This window comes from Gorilla gorilla, chromosome 4 (genome assembly GCF_029281585.2).
Source record: "Gorilla gorilla gorilla isolate KB3781 chromosome 4, NHGRI_mGorGor1-v2.1_pri, whole genome shotgun sequence".
NCBI lineage: Eukaryota > Metazoa > Chordata > Mammalia > Primates > Hominidae > Gorilla > Gorilla gorilla.
In genome coordinates, this window is record NC_073228.2 from 150,919,140 (window position 1) to 150,944,896 (window position 25,757).

Here is a 25,757-nt window from a genome sequence, read left to right on the forward strand (position 1 = left end):
AATGGGAACAATAACAAGGTTTTCCTCATGTATTCTCGAAAAAAGTGAGACAATAAGCATAGAGATCTGGCACACTGCAGGCACGTGATAAACTACCAATGTTGCTGCTGTTAGCCTTCTCTGAGCTTCTATGCCATACACCAACCTAAGAGTAGCTGAAGAGGGGATGTGCTTAAGAGGAGTGAGGCTGCAGTTAGACAGCCAGGGTTTAATCCTGCCTTTGACATTGACTTGCTGTGTGATCTTGGGCAACTTACTTAACATATTTTAGCCTCATTACAGGACTAACAAGGATAATAATAGAGTCTTAAACGACACTGTTGAGGATACGATAGGATAGTTCATATAAAGGGCTTAGCTCAGTGTCTAGCACATTGTAAGTGCTTCCTAATTTTAATTACTATTGTCTATAACAGTAGTATCAGCCCTTAATTACAGCATATTACTTTATTTACTTACCTATCTTATCTAAATAATGAAAGTACAAACTCTTGAGGGGGAGATCAACGTCTAATTCATCTTTATATCCCTACTGCCTCACCTAGTGCCTGCACAAAGTAGATAGTAAATATTAGGTGAGTAAGTGAATCGATGAATGGATAAATCAATATATACGGGTAAAGCTTCTGGAAGATATTTTATACTTTTTATGTGGGCGTGAAGGTCCTTTACAGCACAAATGAAGTGGATTTGAGCCTATCATAAAGCTGGAATAGATCATTCAAACAAAGGCATTATGGAATTTATAGATAGACATGCTTCAACTTTAACTGTGTATTTCAGTCTTAAATAAATGGTAGGCACTTAGCGAATACTTTCTAAGTCAATAGTAGGCACTCAGTAATTGCTTCCTGAGTGAAAAAAAATACTCACTGAGGATGCTGGCCATAGCTATCCTCAAATAACTCAATAAATACAAAACAGAACAAACAAAATGTGTCTTCTCCATTAGAAGCAAAATAAACAATGGGACTAGAACTCAAGTCCCAAATAGGCCTCTCCAAACCAGCCAATACCTCTTGACCTCAATTGAAAATATGTTTTCAATTGAAATCTAAAATGATTGATTTAGTGTAAGGCCTAGGCACGTATCTACCCACATGCAGAATGGGCAAGAGGCAGAGAGAACAAATTTGAAATTTCTTTGGACAGTGAATCTGCTGCAGGTAGTTTGCACTGCACCATTTGAACTGTTTCAGTGTGCTTCTTGTCTCTTTGATTCTCTCAGCAATCCCATTTTATAGAAGAGAAAACAGGCTGAGGGAATATAATAATTTATCCACAGGAGATCTCATATTTCCACACTGGAATCACCTGATGAGCTAATGAAGAATGCAGATTTCACAGTCCTCAAGCCAATGGATCCAGATTCCCTGGGGATAAGAAGTGGTTCTTCCTTTAAAGTTTGAGAACCTCTGGAGTAAGATGTTTAATTTCATGCTCTGGCTTGACAAGTTTGGGTAACGGAAAGTTTTCCAAATACCCTTGTCCTAAATCATGTATCCAACAATTTATTGCCACCCTGACGATATATCAGGCTGAGTGATGGCAACATAGGATATGAGATACCACCCCTGCTCTAAAGAAGTGCATATTCCAGAAAAAAGAAAGACTAATGAAGTGTTTTAATAAAGCCACATAGGGGCTATGACAGCAGGAAGAGGATACGAAAAGATTCTTTGGGATTATAAAGCCCCAAAAAGTCAATGTTACAGATCCATGCTTTTGCATTAGGCATTATTTATAAAAAAATGAAGAAAAACACCTCCTGTTAAAAGGCAATTATCTTACTGGGAGGCATAGCAAATGAAGAGTTAGCAGTCATTAGCTCTGTAAGTGGCATTAGTCTTGGATATACCTAATGTCATCACAGATAAGAGCAGGGTCACCAGGAGAGGAATGGTGTCATTATAAGGAGAAGGGAGGATCTAAAGCAATGGCAGAGGTTTCTGGAGGGAGAGCCCAAGAGCAGAAAGAGGTCTCTGAAAGGGAAACCAGCAGCCTCAGAGAAAGGAAAGATAAAGGTGACCCATTTAGGTGCCATGTGAGAAGGCCCCTTGAGTGTGGCAGAGCAGAGTCCAGTGACAAGAAATTTCTCCAGATGATTTCCACATGTCGGGTTCTGACAGTGGCGAACAAGCAATTAATTGGGAGTTTCTTGAGTGCTGTGCTCTGAACTAGGCTGCTCTAAGCTTTTCTTTAGACTGACCTCCTGGGAGAGCAGAAGCAACCATTTCTGCCCTGCCAAGTCCAGCTAGAGCCCCTGCCTTGGGGCCAATGGACTTGGAGTCTCCTAACTGCCTGTTTTCACTGGTTCCAGTCCTGTTGCCTACCTCACTGAAGCCCACATCTTACAGAACAGTTACCCTGATAATTCTCTCTTTGTATGTTTTTACAACCTCCTTTGGGGGAAGTTTCATCCTCACAGTTTTTCACTTTGCTATGAAAGAAACTAAATCCCAGGAAAAAAAATTAGCTTATTTAATATTAATCAGGATGAGCCTGCCCAGGTTTTTACTTTTAAGTCAAAGCAAAGCAAATTCCTACTCATTCTTCTAATCTTAAATAAAGTGCCATATCTCCAGGGAGAGGTTTCTTGATGCCTCAGACTGGATCAAATCCCCCTCTTACAGACTCCCACATACCATGTTCCTCTTTTAAAATACTCGTTCATTATTGAGCATATTTATTGAATACTTACTTAGGCCAGGCACTGTGCATGGTGCCAAGGAATCAACAGTAAACATGACAGATAAAATACCTACTCTCAGCCAGGTGTGGTGGCTCACCCGTCTAATCCTAGCATTCTGGGAGGCTGCAGTGGGCAGATCACTTGAACTCAGGAGTTTGAGACCAGCCTGGGCAATAGGGTGAATACCCACCTCTAAAAAATATACAGAGAATTATCCAGGTGTGGTGGTACCCACCCATAGTCCCTGCCACTTGGGGGGCTGAAGCAGGAGGATCACTTGAGCCTGGGAGGTTGAGGCTGCCGTGATCCACGTTCACACCACAGCACTCCAGCCTTGGTGACAAAGTAAGTGAGAGTCTGTCTTAAAAAAAAAAAAAAAAAAAAAAAACCAACAAAAAAAATGAAAACCTACTCCTTTCTTCTTTGGGTATAATAACCATTCCCAACATATACAGCTCCTGAGCTGCTGTGAGGATTAAGTGAGGTAATCCAATAAAGTGCTTAGGATTCTTTGATAATTGCTGTTTAGTATCTGACACCCTGGCCAGACCCTAAGTTGCAAGAAGGTAAAAATTGGACTTTTTTTGTGCTGAATTCTGAGATCAAAGTTTGCTGCCTGAAGCATAAGAGGAGTTTGATAAGTACATGCTGGATTGAATTGAGCTGAATTGAGTTGAACTGAATAAAGAAAATTCTGACAATTTCCATCACACTTCCTACACCCACTAGCCAGTGTGTGAAATTCACAACTTGTTAAATTCTGACCTGAAAGAAAGAGGATCCTCTTTGTGGTTAATTCATTTATCCATTCATTCATACAATATAATCTTTTTTAGCAGCTATTAAATGCCAGGCACTCTTCTAGGTGTTGAGGATACAGCAGTAAATAATATATTAAGGTTTAGCTCTTTGAGTTTATATTCTCAAAGAAAGAGGTAGGTAATAAACAAACATTACATCAACAAGGTTATTTTAGGTGGTGAAAAGTAGAATGAAGGAAATAAAGTGGGACATGGATTAGAGAGTGACTGCTTTGCTTGATGGTCAGGGAAGGCTTCTTGGAGGAGGTGACATTTGAGCTGAAAATGAAAGACAAATTAATGGCCAAGGAATGGGTTTGGCCCTCTCATTTACCCCACTGTAGCCTGCAATTTATCCTCACAGAGATTTCCTCTTCTAATTTAACTAACTACCTACATATTTTAAAAATAATTTATTTAACATTTGTTTCACTGCTTTAATATAAGCTCTACAGGGACACAGAGTATGTTGTCTTTCTCACTCATTGTATCCCTTAGACCTAGCAGAGCAGTCAGGAGTGACTTCATTCATATTTCTGATTGGCAGTCTGGACTGATGATTCAGCCAGCTCTCTTGGCATGTGACTAAAGCAAGAGAGGTGGGCAGCTACAGATAAGACTGAAGAGGACTTTGAAGATGGGGGTCGGCTCCATTTAGAGCAGCTGCTACCATGCAGCAGGGGAAGAAAAAAAGCCCAGTGCCTCACAACAGAAGATTTTGGCTCTCATTAAAAAGAACGAAAGAAGGAAAAGCACAATAAAGCCAAGCATGTTTTGCACCAAATTTTATATAGTAACTCTCATAGTACTTAGAAAGAGTAGACAAATAAAATCTCTTAATTTATAAAGAGATGTCAGAGCAGGTAGACAACAGGATTTTTGTTTGTTTGTTTGTTTGTTTTTTGGTTCTGAGCCATGGAAACATGATTTGATTTTAATAGATGATGATAATACAGTCATGTGCCATAATGACATTTCAGTCAACTGTGGACTGCAAATATGAAGGTGTCCCCGTAAGATTATAATACCGTATTTTCCTGGACCTTTTCTATGTTTAGATATGTTTGGATACACAAATGCTTATCATTGTGTTACAACTGCCCACAGTACTCAGGACCATGACATTCAGGACCGTACAGCTTTGTAGCCTAGGAGCAATAGGCTGTACCATCTAGGTTTGTGTAAGTGCACTCTAGGATGTTTGCACAATGACAAAATTGCCTAATATTGCTCTTCTCAGAATGTTTCCCCATCATCAAGTGATGCATGACGGTAGTAGTAATAAGAGCAACCACCAAATCTATATTCATCAGAGTTCTTCATTCATCTGAGTGACTAGGTTCCAGTTACTCTGCTAAGTGCTACACCTAGAATATCTCATTGAATCCTCCTGAAAAACCTAAAATAAATATCATTATTTTATCTGTTTATAGATGAGGAAGTTTACACAGAGACATTAAATAAAGTCAACTGCAAGCAAGTGGAGGAGGTAACATTCCAGTACAGGCTTTCCGCTTATTCCTTCCCTCAGGCTGTCCCGTGCCACCGTGCTCTCTGAGTTGCCTGATCTGAACATTATCTCCCCTACTGTCTGGTATAGGACACCGCACCAAGACTGACACTAAGATTTTGTATCTGCTTATTTGGAACTTGTGGGTATTTGATTAGGGCTGGGCAAATTTACTTCTGACCTATTTGAAAGAAAGAGTTTGCCAATGACTACTGTAATCATGTAGAAGAAATCTAGCCAAATCCACACACCTACCTATCAGTGTCTCCAGAGATCCAATATGTGTAGAAACTTTGCTATTCCTAGGACATGGTGCCAAGGACTATGAGATTAGATGCATGTGTGGGCATAGAATGTAAAAGGGAGGGAGGGAGGGAGACAGGGAGGGAGAAAGGGGGGAAGAAGGGAAGGGGGAGGAGAGGAAGGAGAAAAGGAAGGAAGAGAAGGGAAGGGAAGAGAAGAGAAGGGAAAGGAAGGGAAGGGAAGGGAAGGGAGATAGAAAAGAAAGACAAAATTAAGTAATAAATATATAAATATTACAGAAGGGCCAAAAGAGATGCATAGTAGAAAACTCTCACACCTAAATGGGACATTGGGACAGAATCCAAGAAAACTTCCTGGAGGTGGTGGCATCTGAGATAGGCTATGAAGGAGAGGAAGAATTTGCACGTGTGAAGATATAAGTGGGAAGAGCCTTCTGGTAAGAGGTAACAGTAACAGTTTTATTAAAACAGCTCAAATTCACTCTTTCTCCTATTTATTATAAATTAATGGAATTATAAAACATATTTTAAATATATAAAGCAGATTTCAGTTGCTGTATTTGGGCTATGCACTTGTTAGCTCTCGTTTGGAAATAGTGGACTTTAATATTTCTTGTCCAAGCTGGATAAAAAATGTTCCAGTTATTCAGTGTATATAATGCCTCAAAGCCTTCATAAAAAGAAAGCATTCCAAAGTAAATCCAGAATGTGCTTCCTGTTCTGCAGAAAAAAACTGTCCTATCTGCCTCCTTCCCAGACATCTCTGCATTTTAATTAAATCATGAATATTATGAAAAGGAACCAATATTCTGATATGAAACAATATTTTAAAAGGATTGCTGTGACTCTGATATCTATTTTGGCCTTAGAGCCTTCCCCAGGATTAGGCAGCGTATTTCTTCTTGGACAGATGAGAATGTTAGAGGATTTGAAAGGAACGCAGCACATGAATCCAGGTGGCAAGATCTTAGTTTTCTGACCCGTAGGCTAACACTTAGAGATACAGAATAGGCATTTGAGTAAGTGGATTTAACGTCTTTTCAAGAAAACACTTTTAAGCCAGCTTTCCTCTTGATTCTGAGAGGCCATAATAGTAAATCTTTTAGGAGGTAGCAGAGGAGAAAATGTTGTACCTGTTGTCCTTACAGTAAGGGGCCAGATTTGCTCATTCAGGGAGGACCTTCCCCTGGGTGTGTCACACTGCTCACAGCAGCCTGCATGAGAGTTCTGTTTGGCCTGCAGAGTATTATATTTTCTAATTCAAACGTCATGCCTTTAAACAGGGTATGTACTCATCAGTTCCTCTACATCTGGATTACATCTGGAGAGATTTACACAATTACCTTCCCCTTTGCTGTTTCAGTCTATGAGCTTTGCTTTATGGCAGGGTTTTTCAACCTCAGCCCTATTGATATTTTGGACAAGGCAATTGTGTGGTTGTGTGGGGGAGATGGGGCTGTTTGAGGATGTTTAGTAGTGTCACTGTGCTCTACCCAATAGAGGCCAGTAGCACATCCCCCATCCCCCAGTCAGGACAATCCAGAATGTTTTCTGACATCAGTGAATATCCCCGGGGGTGCAAAATTACCCTCCCACACCCTATATTGAGAATCACTGCTTCACAGCAATACGGCCTCAGAGACCTGGGCTGTGATAATGGACACATTAATTGCATATTAGGCAGCATAACGAGGGTAAATAATATTTTGATTAGAATAAAGAAGAACTAAGATCTGTGTGTAATTCTTTATACCTTAGTTTCCTCACCTCATTCTCCCACAGGTCTAGTATACAAATCAAAACAATCTAGCATATGAAACAGTATTTGTAAATGTGTTTTGAAAACTTAACTATATAAGGTTGTTGCCATTTGGTCTTACCTAGCTCTTTAGGCATCCACTGATACTGGCACATTGAAAAATAGCTGCTCTATTCCAGGATAAATCATTTAAACTATAAGGCATTCCATAAACCAAGTACACTGACAAGGAGTTGAACTTAGCAGTAAGAAATACCAGTTTGGGCAGTAGAATGAATTTTCTTGGAGTATCCTGTCTTCTTGGTTTTTCTTGCTAATTGGAAAGCTAGTATTCTTTCATTTACTTAATCATGCATTTATTCAATATGTATTTGCTAAGCATTAGCATACACCAGGCATGGTGCTGGGCACTAGGAACGCTTACACAACTTGTAGTTGTATATCAGCAAGTAGTTGTAGCAGACGTGTTAGATATAATCCTGTCTTCACGCAGAGTATGGACTAGTAGAGAAAACATACAAGGAGCAAGAAAATTATAATGCATTTGGTAAGTGTATGATGGAGAACATTCAGGACCTTCTACAAGGGCCACGAAGCTCAGAGTTCAGGGTTAAGAACGGCTTACTTGGGAAAATGAAACCAAAACTGAGATTTGAATGATGAACGGGGGTTGCCAGAAAAAGAGAGAGTGAAAATATTTCTGGCAAAGGGGACAGTATGTGTGTAGTGCTGGAGGTGAGGGGATATGGCATTAGAGGACACATGGAGCAGAGAGTACATGAGGAGAATGGTGAGTGAGACTGGGGGTATCCTAAGAAAATGAAACCTAATGAAGCTTTTTGGGAGGCAAGTGACATATGTACACACTGGAGATGCTACTCTGGATACAGTGTGAAGAATAGACTGGAGGTGGCCAAGACAATAAGGAGAGGGGGAGTAAGCCAAAGAGGCTGCTCCAATATCCAGAGAAGAGAAGATGGTGTCCAAACTAAGATAGTGGCAATGGGGTTGGAGCGAGGTTGAGGGATTGGAGATACTGACCTATTTAGAGAAAAGAGGGAAAATGACATATGACTTAGTGATAGAGTGCATGAGTATGAGTGTTGAAGGAAGTTAGGAAGGCAGAGCCAAGAATGATTCTTGGGTGTTTGGGAGGGCTTTTGGAGGAAGAAACTGGAGTTTACTACAGCCATTGCTACTATTGACAAAAATGAAAGAGTTTATGGGGTGCCTGCTGGGTGCGGGTCCGTGAGCTAAATGCCAACAAGCATTATCTCCTTTAAATCTTGTAACATCCCTGTGAGATAGGATGTATTATTCTCAGGACCCCCAGGCTCAGAATAACCTGATCAAGGACGCACACCTGGTAATAACAGGGTCCTGATTCGGGCTGGAATCAAACCCAACAGACTGACTCCCGAGTCAGGTTGTTAAGCCTGCTCTCTTAACTACCACATAGAACCATTATTGATTCCCTTGAATGTTTACTTTCTGGGTTTAAATCATAGGTTTTCTGGTGACTAATGATAGTTTTGGAGGAACCATTCAATCATTTAAGCTCTTCAAATCTCAATTTCCTCTGCCAATATCTAGGTATTGGAATATCTCCTTCAGAGGGCCCATGGAGTGAGTAAGTTAGTGCTAACATTAATAATGACAGAGCAAGCATTTATTGAATGCTGACTGTATTCCATGCTGCATTGTAAATTCTTTACATGTATTAGCTAATTTAATCCTCACAAGAGCCCTGGATGTAGCTTCAATTATTATCCCTATGTTACAGATGAAGAAACTGAGGCACAGATACATTAAATGCCATACTCATATAGCAGATTTTCTGGAATGCAAACCTGGGTGAGACTTTCTGGAACCTGTGCTCTTCACTATGGTGTCATGCAGCCTCTGCTAAGAAGTGAGACCTTAGAAAGTGCTTGACACACCAAGAGCCTAGCACCTGGAATGTTGGATGTGCTCAGCGCTGACCATAATTTTTCTTCAATGTTAAGTTTATCAACTTTTCAATAAGTGTCAGGCACCGTATTAGACAAATAAGATAGATATGGCCCCTGTCTTAATGCCTTTCTTGGACTATTAGAAAGCCATTTCTAATCATGATTTTTTTTTTGTATCATCAAGCCTCCCTTGCCCATGAGAAGTTGGGAAATGTCAGCAGTTTCTGAGGAAGGCTTTAGAGAAGACCAGGGAAGCCAGGCTTCATCAAGAGCCAAATACATGGCCTGAACCACTCTGCTGATGTGATTAGCCTGGGTGTTGGCCAAAAGACCACACCAAGGCCCTTGGTGGGCTACTGTCTTTCCTCCTTTAATATTTGTGCATTTAATCACCACCTAGGTTAAAGAAAACAGCTGACTGATAAAATAGAGGTAGAAAATGCTAACATCTGCTAGACGGTCAGGAGGTTTTTATTTTTAATTGAGAAAAAGTTGTCTACATTTACGGTGTACAACATGGTGTTTAAAAATATGTACACATTTCGAATGGCTAAGTTAATTAACATACACATTATCTTACATACTTATTATTTACTTATAAGAACACTAAAAATCTACTCAGCAATTTTCCAGTATACAATACCTTGTTATTGACTACAGTTACCATGTTGTACAGTACATCTCTTGAATTTATTCCTCCTGTCTATCTGAAATTTTGTATCCTTTGTATCCCCACCCTCCTCTTACCCCAACCGCTAGTAATTATCACTCTACTCTCTGGTTCTATGAGCTTGACTTTTTTAGATTCCACAGATGTGAGATCATCTGGTATTTGCCTTTCTGTGCCTGTCTTGCTTCACTTAACATCATGTCCTCTAGATTCATCTGTGTTGTCACAAATGACAGGCTTTCTTTCTTTTTCCAGGCCAAGTAATATTCCCTTTGTTTTTCCACCAGAAGGGATATCAGAGAGAGACTCTAATCCCTTAATGCCACAGGGGAACCTGAGTGGTGGAAACATTAAGTGGTAATGTGGAAGAGGAAACTTCCACATAACTTCATTCTGTCTGTTTTCCTTTCTTTACCCCACCTTCTCTGTCTATAAGTGAGCAGATCTTCTAAAAAAGATCTCCCAGTTTCCTTCAAAGGAAATTCCCTCAAATTCCAATATGCTATGAATCTAAGTGTTTAATCGCACAGTTACCTATTTGTTCATTAACATCATGTGGGTAAATAATACTTGGATTAGGTGTAAGAAGTCCTAATTAATTGTTCATGTTTGTTGATGATGTAGAGACAACTAGCTGTCTGTAATTTTCTTCCACTTGCTCTGACATCATGTCTGTAGAACTGGAGCCTAGAACCCTCTACAGGTGTTTATTGCTCTTCCCAAAGATGAAATATAATCTTTGTGTGCACCCAGGTGTAAATAATCTTTTTAGTAAACACATGGATCTGATGGCCATTTTAAGCTCATTTAGAGAGAGTTTACTAAACTTAGCAAATATTAAATATTAAAAAATAATGATCTGGGTGGTAGAATGACGAGTCATTTTTATTTTCTTGTTATCTGTTTTCATTAGTATCACAGCTAACATTTACTTAGCATTCACTCTGTGTCAAGCACTGTGCTTTGTGTAGATTATTTTATTTCATCCTCCTGACAAGCCTATGAAGGAGAAACTACTACTTTCCCATTTTACAGAGGAGTAAAGTGAAGCTAAATCAAATCAAAATACAGTTATGCAGTCTATTCAAAGTGACACAGAAAGTCGTTTCATTGGGATTCAAACCCAGGCCATCTGTTCATAGGTCATTCTCTTAACTATTGTAAAGTCTTTCTAATGCCCTCAAGTTTCTGTTAGAAACACAAAGAGTATTACTTTATGTGAAAAAAAATGCAAGTTTTTAAACAGTAATATCTGAGTTGTTTTTAAAATAAAGTTTGTTATTTATTTGTTCTGCTTTAGTTTCATGAATTTGGTTTAAACTGCTATTAAATAGCAATATTTTTAAAAGACATCTTCAGCATGCTGTAAGATACTTTTTAGAAAAATATTCTCTCTCAGGTACACCTGATGAGAAGCTGCGCTTTACATGAATCATTGACTGAAGAAAGAAAAGGAGTATACATTCTGAACCATGTGTGAATAATAAGCTGTAAAAAATTGCCATCAGTTTTCCTTGGAAAATAGGCACTTAATGTCAATATTTGGAAATCATTACTGCTTGAATATCATTGGTATAGACCTGCCAACATAAAATTACCTGGTATATTTGATTAATGGTGTAGAGTGAGAAGCACACATGGACAAACGACTGTGCCATAATTTTGGGAAAGGTTGCTTTAAATCGTAATCAGAAAAATCACTCATGAAACAATAGATGATAATGACCCTTAAGAAACAGCTAATACAATTATGGAAATATCATCCCCAGTAAAAAATAAAATGAAAAAACAACAGATCTTATGTTCCCTAAACTGTAAGCTGAAAGGACATGGTCAGGTCTAAAGGCTGCCAAATTTAAGTGATCTCAACAATGCCTTGAAAATTGCTTTTGGGCACTGAACAAAACTGTAACATTTACAAATTCCAGTGGTGATCCTGGGCCAAGATAGCACAGTGAACTTCAGACCACAGACAGCATTTTACTATGAGAGGTGAGGTATGAAGAGCTCTACGTCGGAAGCAAAAACAAAACAAAAAGAGTTGAGTTTAGAGGTGAGGTTTAATTTTCACAATACAAGTATAAGGAAGATTATGTTACTGAAAATTCTCCACTGAGGTGAAATGCCCTAGGATTTAGGTCCTAAAACATCAGAGTACTTCCATCCTTAGACTCCTGAGAGCTTCCCATTGTACCCAGAATAAAACACAATTATTTACCATGGCTTGCAAGCTCACACCTGAACCTGCCTCTGCTTCCCTCCACAACTTCAACATAAACTCTTCCCTTACTGACCAATCCAGGCATCCTGGCCTTCCTTCTGGCCATGCCTGGATTGCTTCTGTCCAAGGCCTTCACACTTGTTGTCTCCTGTGTCTAAACACTGTTCCCATGGATTTTTTTGAACATGGTTTCTACTCATTATTTGGGTCTTAGCTTAAATGTCACCTCTTCAGAAAAGCCTTCACAGAAAAGCCATCTAATAATGTAGCATTCCCCATTCCCTCATTTAGCCACTCCCACATAAACACATTTTATACTCTTTTTTTTTTTTTTTTGAGATGGAGTCTTGCTCTGTCTCCCAGGCTGGAGTGCCGTGACACAATCTTGGCTCACTGCAACCTCCGCCTACCGGGTTCAAGCAATTCTCTTGCCTCAGCCTCCTGAGTAGCTGGGATTACAGACGCCTGCCACCACACCTGGCTAATTTTTGTATTTTTAGTAGAGACGGAGTTTCACCATGTTAGTCGGGCTGGTCTCAAACTCCTGACCTCGTGATCTGCCTGCCTCGGCCTCCCAAAGTGCTGGGATTACAGGCGTGAGCCACCACACCAGGCCCATTTTATATTCTTTATAGCATATGTCATCATCAGAAAATGTCTTGTGATTTTGTAAGCTTGCATTTTCCATTGTCCACCTCTGCACTAGAATGTGAGCTCCATTAATACCACAGACCGTGGCTATTTTGAGGGCTTCTGTGTTTTCAACACCTACTGCTCATATATATTTACGGAATAAATGGATGAATAAAATTCAATATTCTTACCTGCAACCAAATTGGTATAAAGTTATTTATACACTCTTTTTTAAAGCTCTATATGATAGACTAAAAATAAATATACTAAGAAAAAGGCGTAATCCTTACTTGAAACCTTGAGCAAAAAACCAGGAACCACCCCACAATGTCCATGTGCTTAATTATTTATTGTTGGCTTTTAAATTCCATTAACTAATAGCATAGGCAGTTAGTAGGATGATGCTGAGCCTGCTTAATGAGCAACATTTACAAAAAGGCAAATGCTCTTCTCACACACCCTGGGCCCCAGCTTCAAGGCAAGTCCGTCTAGAGAAGCTTGGTGTCTGGATTTGCCTGAGCCAAATGTTTTACCAAGAACAAGGCCAAAGACCCACCACCCTTGGCACAGTGGTAGCAATAGAACTGGTTAAGCCTTATCTGTCTTTTTTTTCCTGTAGCTGATACTATTGTCGGACTACCTTGAATCACATCCTCATTCCTTGCTGCAAAGCCGAGATTTTGTTGTGGCATCCTCCACTCAGGCATGATGATCCTATACCAAACTCAGATGCAAGCCTATTTGTATAAAGCTAGTTAGGCTAATCCCATTCTCCTTGCCAATGGATGGTTTAGAAGTGGGCATCTGCTGGGAAGTGGAGATTGCAGTGAGCCGAGATTACGCCACTGCACTCCAGCCTAGCGACAGAGCGAGACTCCGTCTTGAAAAAAAATAAAATGAAGTGGGCATCTGACTTAGACTGTGGCAAAGGGGACATCAAAAGAAATTTTCTAGGGATATCTGATGGAAAAGTTTACTTTATTTAAAAAAAAAAATCAGAATGTCCTTTCGCTTGACATTGTTGGTTTATGTGAGTATGACACCCAGAATTGTAGCAGTTGTCTTGGGACCAAGCTGACATTCCAAGGACAGCAAGGCAGGGAGATGGAGAGGATCTGAGTCCCCTATGCTGTGCTTCACCTAGGGAATTTATCAGCTCTGGGGGCTCCCTGCCTTATGACTTATTATGTGAAAAACTGGATTATTGCAATAACCTTTCAACCGATTCCTGCTTCTGACAGTGGTCCCTTAATTGAGCTGCTGCTAGAAAGAGCGTTTTTCAACTAGTGGCTCTCTATTTCATTCAGGCAGGAGTCCAGCTATTTATAATGGTTTATAAGGTCCCCATCTTGCATCTGTCTGCCATCATCTGTCTCCATCTTTCACAACTTCCTCCTTTGCCTACTCAACTTCAGACACACTGGCCACAAGTCCAGTCCTTAAACATACCAGATAAGCTCTTGCCTCAGGGCAATTGTACTGGCTGTTCCCTCTATCTGGAACTCTCCTCCCCAGATATTCACATGACGATATATTTTTTTTTTGCCTTCTTCAAATCGTTGCTCAAATGTCATCTTTTGCATGAAGTCTTGACCATCCTATTTAAAAGAGAACACCATATCCCTGAACCCCATATTGGTTTATTTTCTTGCATTTATAGCCTCATATTTTATATTCCACTTGTTTATTACATCTATTATCTAGCCCCTCCACTGTTGAATCTCCAGTGCCTAGAATGCCAAGCACATAGTAGGTGCTCAGTAGATATTTGCAGAAGAGATCATTCTTTTACTGTTCCAGATATTTTGATAGCGGTTTTCTGTTGGAGCTGAAAGCATCTTGAAAGCATGATGGATTTCCTTTGAGTTGCCTTGGTGTCCTATGCCCTGCATTTTCAAGACAGTCAACCATGTCTTAAACTCACTCAGTGCATCCAGGGGAAGATGAGCAGTAAAAAAATTTCTGGTGTAGGATTCAAAAATTTGCTTTCTGGTCTCTATAAGACATTGGGGCAATTTAAAACTTATCTCTAGCTGCCTTAATCTCCTCATATCTATGAAGAAAATTAGGTCTACTATCTATAATATCTATACTAACTTTTTGTCTGCAAAGTGGGATTATAAGACTGATTCTAGTTATCTCCTATGGGTTAATAAGATGTATATGACCCATATATGTTAAAAGTAGAAAAGTCCTGTGTATCTGTAATGAATTGTTTTGAATGAATTTTTTATTCTCTAAAAATATCCATTATTGTTGTATTAGTGGTAATATTGATGTTTTTTGGTTAGTTGACATTTATTAGTTACTGAAGGCTATTTTCAGTCAATAAATATTTATTAAGCCCCTGCTTGGTGTCAGGTTACTTTCCAAGATTACTCAATCACAATAGTTGAGAATACCAACTCTGAGGTCAGACTGGTGTGTAAATGGATATGTTGTTAAACTTTCTGAGTCTCAATTTCCTCCACTGTAAAATGGGCTTAAGCTGGCATCTGCCTCATATCTTAGTGTTGCAGCAAAGGTGGAATGAGATAACATGTTGAAAGCAATTATTAAGGAGTCTGATCTCGTAAAACCTGATTAAATGGAATTATCATTATTATTACTCTACCCTGACCAGGTATTGTGCAGCACTTTCAAAGATTTATTAACATATCCTTTCATCCTCCCAAGTTGACAATCACCCAGGAAACCTGAGCAAATAGCACAAGAGAATAATTGAACCATGAATAAAATGTGGGTCTGTGTACCCAGAAGTCCTAGCTAATTCCTGTTTCTACTTTAGGTCTCAGATTGGCTTCCAATCTAGCCAGTCTTACTCTAGCAAGCCTTCCCTGCTCTGTTCCCAGTGTGGGTTGGGTGACTTACTCTTTTTCTAGCACTTTCCACAATCACATTGGATTGTCATTAAAAACCATGTGGTGATGTCCTCAGGAAAGTGTACAGTGCTTAATGGAGGGGAGCAACAGGGTTTTGTCCATGACTGGCCTCATCGTCCAGCCCAGTGCCTGGCACATACTAGGTGCTCCATAAATATTTGTTAATTAAACACATTTAAAGTGATTGGCGTTAGGGAAAGGGTAAAATAAATAGCCATGGAGTTTTTTTCTCCTTCTTGGCTAGGAAATATTTAATTACCTAATGCTTGCAAAGAGAACAGGATGTTTGCCTTCAGTGTTATGCAAAGAACCTGCTTCCCCTCCTCCAGAGCTCACTTCTCACCAACTCACCTGCAGAGTACAGCAAGCCTCCTCATATCAAGACATTCTCCATCACAGCTGAGAAAAAATGCTTTCATCTTGCACAACTTGTTCATAATCACTCCAATTTTTCTTCTGGCAGATTGGAGTGCCATGCAAAGTGAAGTTGCATAGGAAATCCCCCTGTAGCCTACCAGGTGCAGAGAAGAGATCTCCACTTCTTTTTCACACACAGAGGGAAGTTTTTCACTCCCTTCAGTGCCCGAGGCAGAGAACTTGGCTGCACAGTATCTCACATTTATTGGCATTCTGGTTTCCTTTAAATGCACTCAAAACACCTTCAGATTTTCTATCTTCTCTGCTCTTAGACTTGCCCTCTGATGTAAGGAAAGAAAGAATAGAATTTCTCAATGTGTCTCTTGGATCAAACTATTAGAATTATTTGGGATGGGCGGGGCATGGTGGCTCCCGCCTGTAATAGCACTTTGGGAGGCCGAGGCAGGCAGATCACAAGGTCAAGAGTTTGAGACCAGCTGGGCCAATATGGTGAAACCCCATCTCTACTAAAAATACAAAAAGTAGCCAGGGGTGGTGGCAGGCACCTGTAATCCCAGCTACTTAGGAGGCTGAGGCAGGAGAACTGTTTGAACCTGGGAGATGGAGGTTGCAGTGAGCCAAGATCACGCCACTGCACTCCAGCCTGGGTGACATAGTGAGGCTCTGTCTCAAAAAAAAAAAAAAAAAAAAAAAAAGAATTATTTGGGATGCTTGTGAAATACACAGGTCCTTTGACTCCATCCCAGACCTAGTGAATCAGAATCTCTAGAGGTAAAATCTAGTAATATACATTTTAACACCATTCCCAGGGGATTCATATGCACAATAAGGTTGGAAAATCATTCAGTATCCTGCCTAAGGTCACTAAGTGGGTAACTGAACCAAGTTTAAAGTGAGAGATTATTTGATTTCAAATTGGTGCCTAATTAAAAATCCTCTTGAGTTGTTGATTTAGAAAGCTTCTGTCCAAAAAGACAGGATTCCTTCTCCCTGAAATGGGAATTCTTCTCAGTGCCAGCCCTTCACCCTGTATTCAGGAGCGGGAAGAGCAAGGCAAGTAAGGCTCCATTTTCTATCATTTAGGCTAAGATCTGTGGGGTGAAGTTATAATTATCGTAACTAAACATCTAAACATCTAAGAAAGTGTATTTGTCAATCACTGACTTCTTTCTATAAAATGAGGTGAAGGCTACAAGTCTTTTTACTGCTTTGAGACAACCCAATTGGTTTTTATTTACTTATTTTTTTTCTGGTGACAGCAAAGAGTCACAATCACTGAAGGGAAGCTGAAAAATCATTCTTATAATCTCGAATTTCTTAAACATCCATGCAAAACGAAACATTATTGCAAATGTTATAGTTAGAGGATTCCTCTTTGCAAGGAAGTCACAGTTGTTGGCTTTTACTTTAGGGTATGTGAAATACACCTCACATCGACAGTCAAATTGATGTTTTTCTCTCATTAGAAAGCAGAATCGATAGAGTGCCTCATCCTTCCCTCTACATGAGTGATCTTTTCAGAAGGAGGGAAGGAAAAAATGTGATGCCCATGTAGCAAAACAGAATAAATGCCACAATTATTTCCCATGAATAAGATGAAGTGACCTATGTTGACAGACATCAAAGAACTGCAGAGTGAGGAACAAACAAAGCACCCTAGAATTGCAGTATCGGAAAGAAAATGGTTATATGCTGTAGCTGGGATAAAAACAGAAACTGCACCAGATAATTCTTTTTCCCTTGTACAAAATCAGAAACCAAGTCTCAAGAAGTTGTCTGATATCGAGTAGGCAATTTTTACCATATAAAGTACTTCTAATGAGGAAATAATGTAAAATTTCATGCAATGAAATCATACGTTATATGAAATATGCCTGCTAAGCAAATCAAATACAAGCATTGCACATGGTAAATCAGAACCTTTAAATGTGTAAGTGTCTTCCAATAACTCAACTAAGTCAACAATGTTTAGATGGCATCCTAACCACCAGCATAACAGTGTAAGTTTAGGTCATCAACAAATTGTTTGTTGACTGCATGTCCACATGATCTGCATAAGTTATGTGATCTCATTCAGTTCAATGGTGCCAAATACCATCTGCATGCTGAGGCCTCCCCAGGTTCTATCTCTATCTCTGAGATTGTCTCTCGAAGGCATATATGTGACTCATATATATATATACAACTTCCTTCTTGATGTTTATACCTTTGTACCTCATAGCTACTTCATATTAATTGTGTTCAAAATGAAGCTCATGATTTTTCTCCCCAAATATCTTTCTTTTTCAGGTTTCCCAGTGTTAGTAATGGTGTCCACCAACCACCCAACTGTTCAAAGCTAAAACCTGAAAACTATCTTAATTCCTTAGTTTACTTCTCCCCCAAAATCCAGCCTATTGCCTCCAAAACATGCCTGAAGCCTGTTATCTCTTCATCTGTACCTTCTCCACTCTAATAAAGCCACATTGTCTCTCATCAGACTTCCTATAAAGCCCAAGGAATACTATTTTTGAGAAAGTGTCCCAGGGATATAATCACAGTAGCTAATCATGATTAGTGAATAATGTCTATGTGTTATGTTATTTAAAATATATATCTAATTATATTATCATAAGAATTCTTCAATAGCTTTATTATCCCAATTTTACATATCAGGAAATAGAATCATGAAAAATTTGAGGTAACTTACTCCATGCCCATAAGTAGTGAAGCTAAATTTGAACCAGGTATTTTTAACTGTGCAACATATGCCCTTAATCACTATATCACACTGCGTTTCCTGGATAAATGTAAAGATTTTACTATTAGGTGTTCATAACAATGTTATAAATATTGAAAATCTAGGTAAATAAACTAGGGTATATGTACCTCTTATTGTATGAAAGATGATCCTATATATTGTTAAGTAAAAACATCAATTTACAAAATAGTATTTCCATTATGACTCCATTTTGGTAAAAAAAAATTGATATTGTCTGGTGTAAACTAACCAATTCCTTGCACAGTATTTGACACACAGTACTTGTTTCTTGAGTGAATCAATTCATGACCATATATGCATAATCAAGAGGTTAGAAAAATATAAACTTTTAACAGTGCTGATCTGTGGGTTGTAGGTTTATGAATGACATTTATTTTCTGATTTTTATTGGTTAAAGTTAAACTTTTCTACACTGAGAATATATTGTTTAAGTAATCAGAAAAATAAAAGAATAAACATTATGTTTTTAAAAATTATTTAAGATTTGTCTTAAAATGGTTTCTTCCCACAAGTCTATTTTGCTCCACCAAATTTTGTGTGATATTCCTACCTCTTTGGTAGTCTGAGCATTGTAGTCTTTAGCCTAAGCACTTTTATCTGTAGCTCATTTTACCTTGTGTTCTATTTGATGTGATGCTTTACTCTTCTGGGCCATGCACTGTCTCCTCTTCAGTGGTGCATTTCTTGAGAGCTTGGACTATATTTGGTTTATCTTTACAACCCTCTCACTTTCTGAGACAGTACCCTGGATATAGTAAGCACTCACTAAATGCTTATTGTTGAACTCACAATATCATTCATTTAAAGTCCTATAGAATAATTTAACATGTGAAAAAATTCTAGTCTACTACTTGATACCCAAGATGCACACAAGTATCTTGCACCAAGATGCAATTTGAACATCTTATAACAATCTATTGGTAATGGCCTGATATATATATAATACATATATATTACATACATATGTATTATATATTACATATATTATTATATATGTATAATATATAATATGTAATATTATATTATTATATATGTATAATATATAATATGTAATATTGTATATTATATATGTATTATATGTATAATATTGTATATTGTATATTATATATGTATAATATTGTATATTGTATATTATATATGTATAATATTGTATATATAATATTATATATGTATAATATTATATATTATATATTATATATGTACAATATACACATATGTATGCATAAATATAATATATACATATATGTTATACATATATGTATGTGTGTATACACACACACACACACACACACACACACACACCCCTAGCCCTTATAGCCATAATGGGTAACTATACGATTATCCCCATTCCACACATGAGGAAAACTGAAGCATGGAGACATTAACTTGCCAAGGTAACTGGCTAGTAAGTGATAGAACTGAAATAGAAAAAGCCATTAATAGGAATAAGTAACATGGAAGGGAAAGCTGAATAATTTTTATTGACTTTGATCGTATAGAAAATTAGGGTAGATTATGCCAATTAAACCCCTTTACTTTCCTTTCAACCAGATTTTTAACTAGTAGCAAGTGAAAGTCATTTATTAATTCACTCAACACATACTCAACTTCCATTGAGGCAGTGTTAGTGGAGGTTAAATGACATCTAAGATATGTTGGCCAGGGAACCTCCATGCCAGTGGCTGTGTGTTTGTGACCAACCTAATTCTTCTTTTTAAACAGTTTCTGCCTATATTCACTATTTTAAAGTGCACTTTCCAAACAAAATAGGGATTGTCATTTTGATCCTGACTCTGACCCAATTAACAGTCAGTTCAAGCAGGCTACTTTTGTATTACGCAACACAAACATTTCAACCTATCTTCAGTTCACGTGTATTCATAATGATCATCTAAGGGCATATGTGTAAAATGCACATTCCAGGCCCTCATTCTAGACTACTAAGTCAGAGTCTCTATTTTCAAAACAATCTTTAAAGAGCAGGGGCTTTGGAGTCCCAAAGACTAGGTTTGAAAACTCTCTCACCCATTTATAAGCTATAGTGCCTTTGGCAATGTACTTAATATTTTTTGTTTGTTTGCTTGACTTCAATATCCTCATAGGTAATGTAGGAATAAAAATTCTTACCTGTCATAAGGTTTTGGTGAACACTAATTTAGAATGAGGGTCTAATTATAATATTTATAATAATAGCTTACAAATATCGAGTACTTACAAAGTATTGAGCACTGTGGCCAATGCTGTATCTGTATTATCTTATTAATTTGTCTTAAGCAAATAATAAATCTGCAACTGGTAAGACCTATAGTTAGAGCAGACACTCAGAATTCTCATAATTGATGGGAAGCCAGTAAGAGAATAATGGATTACTTGGAACAAGTCATCTAGACTTGTGGTGCCCAAAGCCAGTCCACTACATCAGAATTAACTGGGTAAACTCATTAAAACACATTAAAACACATTGTATCGGCCAGGCGCGGTGGCTCACACCTGTAATGCCAGCACTTTGGGAGGCCAAGGCAGGCGGATCACGAGGTCAGGAGTTTGAGACCATCCTGGCTAACACGGTGAAACCCCATCTCTACTAAAAATACAAAAAGAAATAAAAATAAAAAAAAAATAAGCCGGGCGTATTTGGTGGGTGCCTGTAGTCTCAGCTACTCGGGAGGCTGAGGCGGGAGAATGGCGTGAACCCGGGAGGCAGAGCTTGCAGTGAGCCGAGATCGTGCCACTGCACTCCAGCCTGGGCGGCAGAGCAAGACTCCGTCAAAAAAAAAAAAACAAAAAAAAAAAAACAAACAACCAAAAAATAAAAACACATTGTATCACCCTGACCCTTGAAACTCTAACTTAGTAGCTCTTGAAGACCTCAGAGTCTCTATTGTTTAAAAAGTTCAAATGATTTTGAATCATGGCCAAGATTTAAAACAAGGCATTCACTTGAGCTTCATTTTCTTAAGAACCATGAGGTTAGAGAGTAGGTCATTTTTTTCTTTCTTTTTTAAAAAAATTTCTAATGTCTAGCACAGTGCTGTCATATAGAAGACACTCAAAAATCTTCTTTTAGGTGACATAAAATGGGATTGATAATTTTCTATCTGTCTTCATAGGGGCTTTAGAAGGATCTTTTGTAAGGCTCTATTTGACAATTCATCTCAAAAATAGATGAGTTTATATACAAATATAATTTTAGATTCAGTAATCCCACTACTGATTCTATATTTAAATAATAAAATCAGTACATAGAAGAGAAATCTGCTCTCCCATGTTTATTGCAGCTCTAGTCACAATAGGCAAATTATGAACTCAACCTAAGTGTTCATAAACAGATGAATAGATACATACAGTGATATATATATATAATATGTGATATAAAATGGGATATATAATATATATAATATACACACACATTTTATATGTTATATATATATATATATATATGCACAATGGAATATTACTCAGCCATAAAAAAGAATAAAATCCTGTCATGTGGCAACATGGATAAACCTGAAAGGCATTATTAACATAGTTCACTTAATAGTGAAATAAGCCAGGCACAGACAGACAAATACCACATGTTCTCAGTCATATCAGGAACCTAAAAAAGTTGATCTCATAGAAGTAGAGAATAGTAAATAGTGGTTACCAGAGGCCTGGGAGGGTGGTAGGAAGATGGAAAGAGATTGGTCAATAAGTATAAAGTCATAGATCTGAGGAATAAGTTTTGTTCTATAGCACAGTAGGGTGACTATGGTTAACAATATCATATGGTATATCTCAAAACAGCTAGGAAAGAGGATTTTGAATCTTCTCACCGCAAATAAATGATAAATGTATGAGGTAATGGATGTGCTAATCATCTTGGTTTGATATCATTACACAATATACACATATCAAAACATCACACTGTACCTTATAAATATGTGCAATCATTGTATCAATTTCTTTTAAATATACTTTTATATGGATTTATTTATTAATTTTAGTGTGTTTTCTCCCACTTCGTAAACATAGAGTATTTGGTTTTTGGTCACCCACTATTAGATTCTCTACAAAGGAATTATAGCAAGATTATAAATAAACTACCTTTTTCAAATTCCTCAGATTAATCTTTGCTTGAATTACTTTTTACTCAAAATTTAAGTGCTGCAGAATGACCTGAAGTTCACATGCATTTATGCATGTTAGTTTGAGTATAGTGTTCAATCCTGTCAACTGTTCACTTCATCATTCTTTAAAACTAGTTTTAGACCTGTGTTATACCACATCTGGAATCTAAACCTACCATCAAAGCAGCAAAATCTGTTTCAGGCAAGCCCTACTGCATTCTGCTAGAAGAGCTAAACCGTGATTTAAAATACCCAGAAGTGCTATTCTAGTTCCTTCCAATTGCCTATCATCCAGTGTTTTGTAACGCAGACACCCTTAGGGAGAGTCATGGAGGTTTCCAAGCTCAGGCTTATAAAAGAAGAAAATAAAGAAAATTAAAAACTTCTTCAGGAGGAGGAAAACTAATGCATTATCCCAGGTAAAGGGCCCTGGAATAGGAAAGTCTCCTGAGAACCAGAAAGGCAATTATATGCTAAGATTGGGATTCAATGTTCTCGTAAGTCATATGACTAGACTTGACTTCTTCAGTCTCCCTCTGCACTTCATGTATTGCCAATGGTCCTCCACATAGAATGAAAGGGAGAGAATTATGGCTGAAAGTCTTAAAATGTCTGGACTCAGAATTCTACAGCGCTGACAGATCATCCTGAAACAAGGCTTGCCTAGTGTAGCCTCTGTCTCTGCAAATCTATTTTACTGAAAGTTCATTTCAGTGCTGCTCATTGGTAGAAATAAAATAAATTTCAACAGAAAAAAAAACAGGAGAGAAAGAAATTATTAAATCCATTTCTAGCCTAGAATGCAATTCTGGGGTGTGTGGGGACTTAGATTCATGAAAGTAAAGATGAAAGTTTTTAATTTGAAACCAGCACAAACTCCCAAGGAGGCAAGGAAAAGGGCATGGGGATTTCTCCTACCTTCTGTGGTTCCGATCTCGATAGTGCCTTTCACTTGGCTGAAGCACCATAGTGTGTCCTGGGTGAGTGTCCCAATTCCTGAAAACAACACAAGGAGACACTTCAGGTTAGGTAAGAGCTCCCAGTTGTTCTTAAGAGACCAACAAGAAAAGAAATATATAGCAGAATCTATGCATTTCTAAAAGGAGACTTGCACACCAGGTATCATCTCGTCAGAGAAGAGACCCTAGTGAGTCCTGAGAGGACGGTCAGTCTGCAAGTACCACGTCCTGCTGTGAATCACTGCTCTGTCTCCTCCATTTGACCAGGCCAGGACCAGTTTGAACTGGAGCAATTGGAGTTTGTCCCTTCTCAGGCCCTGGCAGCGTCCTGGAGTGGTTACGAAGGACTTGCAGTCATCCCCTGTGTGACTGGCCCTTTTCACGGGAATACTAATGCTTTTGATTGTTTTCCTTCTGTGATGGTGGGGAAGAGAATGAGGCAGTTCGTTAAGGGGTGAGAGGAAAAGAAAGGGAACATTTTTTTTTTTTTAAACTGGGCTTCACAGCTTGCATGGTTGAGCGGCCAGTAAGGGGTCAGATACCCAGAGCACTTCCATCTCTCTTGTTCACTTCTTGACTGCTTGCCAAAGTCAGGCTGACTGCAGAGTAGGGAAAAACAAAAAAAAACAAGGCTGGGGATGGGGCGGGGTGGCTCACACAGAGTTGGGGAGTCAGTTTCTGACAAATGTGGCCTATTTTGTTCCAAGGGTATTTTTGTTTCAGATCCAGTTGGACATTTGATGGGGCTAAATGTTCTGGGTAATAGTGACTCCTGGTTTCTACAAATATATGTAGCCAATACTAATGAATATATCAATACATATATTAAGAGATATTCTAATTCCTTTACATATTCAAAAGAGTCCTTTACAGAACACTTCTGGGTAGCAGGGGTGCCAGTTTTCTTCTCAACAGCATGAACATTCCCCTTCAATTCAACTAGGTTTCAAAATTCAAGAGAATATTGCAGAATCAAATTTTGGGAGATGGTATGAATTTAAGAATGATTAAATTCAGTAGGAAAAAAACCACAAAGTTTCAAAAACAAATTGACCTTTAAAAATGCACAGGGATCTGAGTAGTCATTTTCATTGTCAGCCATAGATTTTTATTGAATTCCTATACGGAAACCTTCATCTGCTTAGCCACACGAGAGGAGCATTGCCTCTCATATGCTCTTCTCAGTGTTGTTGACGGGTTATCTGATGGAAGTAGTAGAGAGTCATCATTAAAAGTAGAGACTTTGCAATTAGGCAGGGTTTATAGTTGGGCTCTGACTTGGGACAAGTTTCTAAGCATAATGAGACAGTTTCCTCATCTTAAATGGCAATAATAATGGTACCCATCTCTCAGAGTTGTGGATGTTGAATGTGATTAGCACAGTCAAGAAACTTAATAATGGATATTAGTAGTAGTAGCAGTAAAGATTGATTCTAAAGTGTTTCATACTAAAAAATAAAAAGAAGAATATTGGCTGAGAAAATTTCAGGCACTGTGGTAAGCACTCGACTTAGAGTAACTCCATTCTTACATAAATCATGGGGAGGGCATTATTATCATCCCCACTTTACAGGGGAGGAAACTGAGACTCAGGAATTTTTGGTAACTCCCTCAAGGACACACCTAGCACATGGCTAGGTTGGGATTTCAACCAAGCCTGTCTGACTTGCAGTATTCCCAGTGTGTAGAGGTTGGATACCCATTTGACAGTTTGGGCCCTTTAGCCCAGTAAGGCTTCACAGCAAGAATCTCATTTGGAAGGCTGAGCTGGAATACAGTTTCAGATATCAAGTAGTAAAGTATCAATGTCTCCTTTGAGATGACACAGGGCTAAAACTTCCTAATAAAATTAGCACCTAGAAGGGGAGAAGGAAGGCCTTTAGCAGCATTTATTAGTGCATAGACAGACACACCCACAGTGCTGATCCTTGCTTATACTTTCTGCTCTGGCCTTGGATTCCAGCATCAGACATTCTTTGACAGGTTCTTACCCTACCTTGTGAGTTGTCAGTGACCCTCTCTACACTGAGTCAATTCTGCTGTTGAGATCTGAGACACATCTGTCTTTGGGAACATTAGCTATAGATGAGATTTCTCCCCGATTTTTGTCCTGGCACAGTTCCTATATCAATAGTTATGATTCTGGATGTAGATGCTGTTTCTATTTT

General features: G+C 38.4%; 1 protein-coding gene across 4 annotated transcripts in view; it reads right to left on the reverse strand.

Moving 5' to 3' along the window:
* The window catches only part of PPP2R2B (protein phosphatase 2 regulatory subunit Bbeta), a 482,712-nt gene extending 458,702 nt beyond the window's left edge, over positions 1–24,010 (reverse strand). The window contains exons 1-2 of one of the 4 annotated variants that reach the window (XM_019028138.4): positions 23,747–24,010; positions 23,549–23,626 (exon numbers count right to left, since the gene is read on the reverse strand). In XM_019028138.4, the coding sequence (XP_018883683.2) occupies positions 23,549–23,626; positions 23,747–23,756 (88 nt within the window). In that variant the 5' untranslated portion in view covers positions 23,757–24,010. Of the gene's footprint in view, positions 1–23,548; positions 23,627–23,746 lie in introns of those variants that run through there. The other 3 variants (XM_055388728.2, XM_055388727.2, XM_063706849.1) reach the window with 3 other exon arrangements.
* Positions 24,011–25,757: the final 1,747 nt, after the last annotated feature.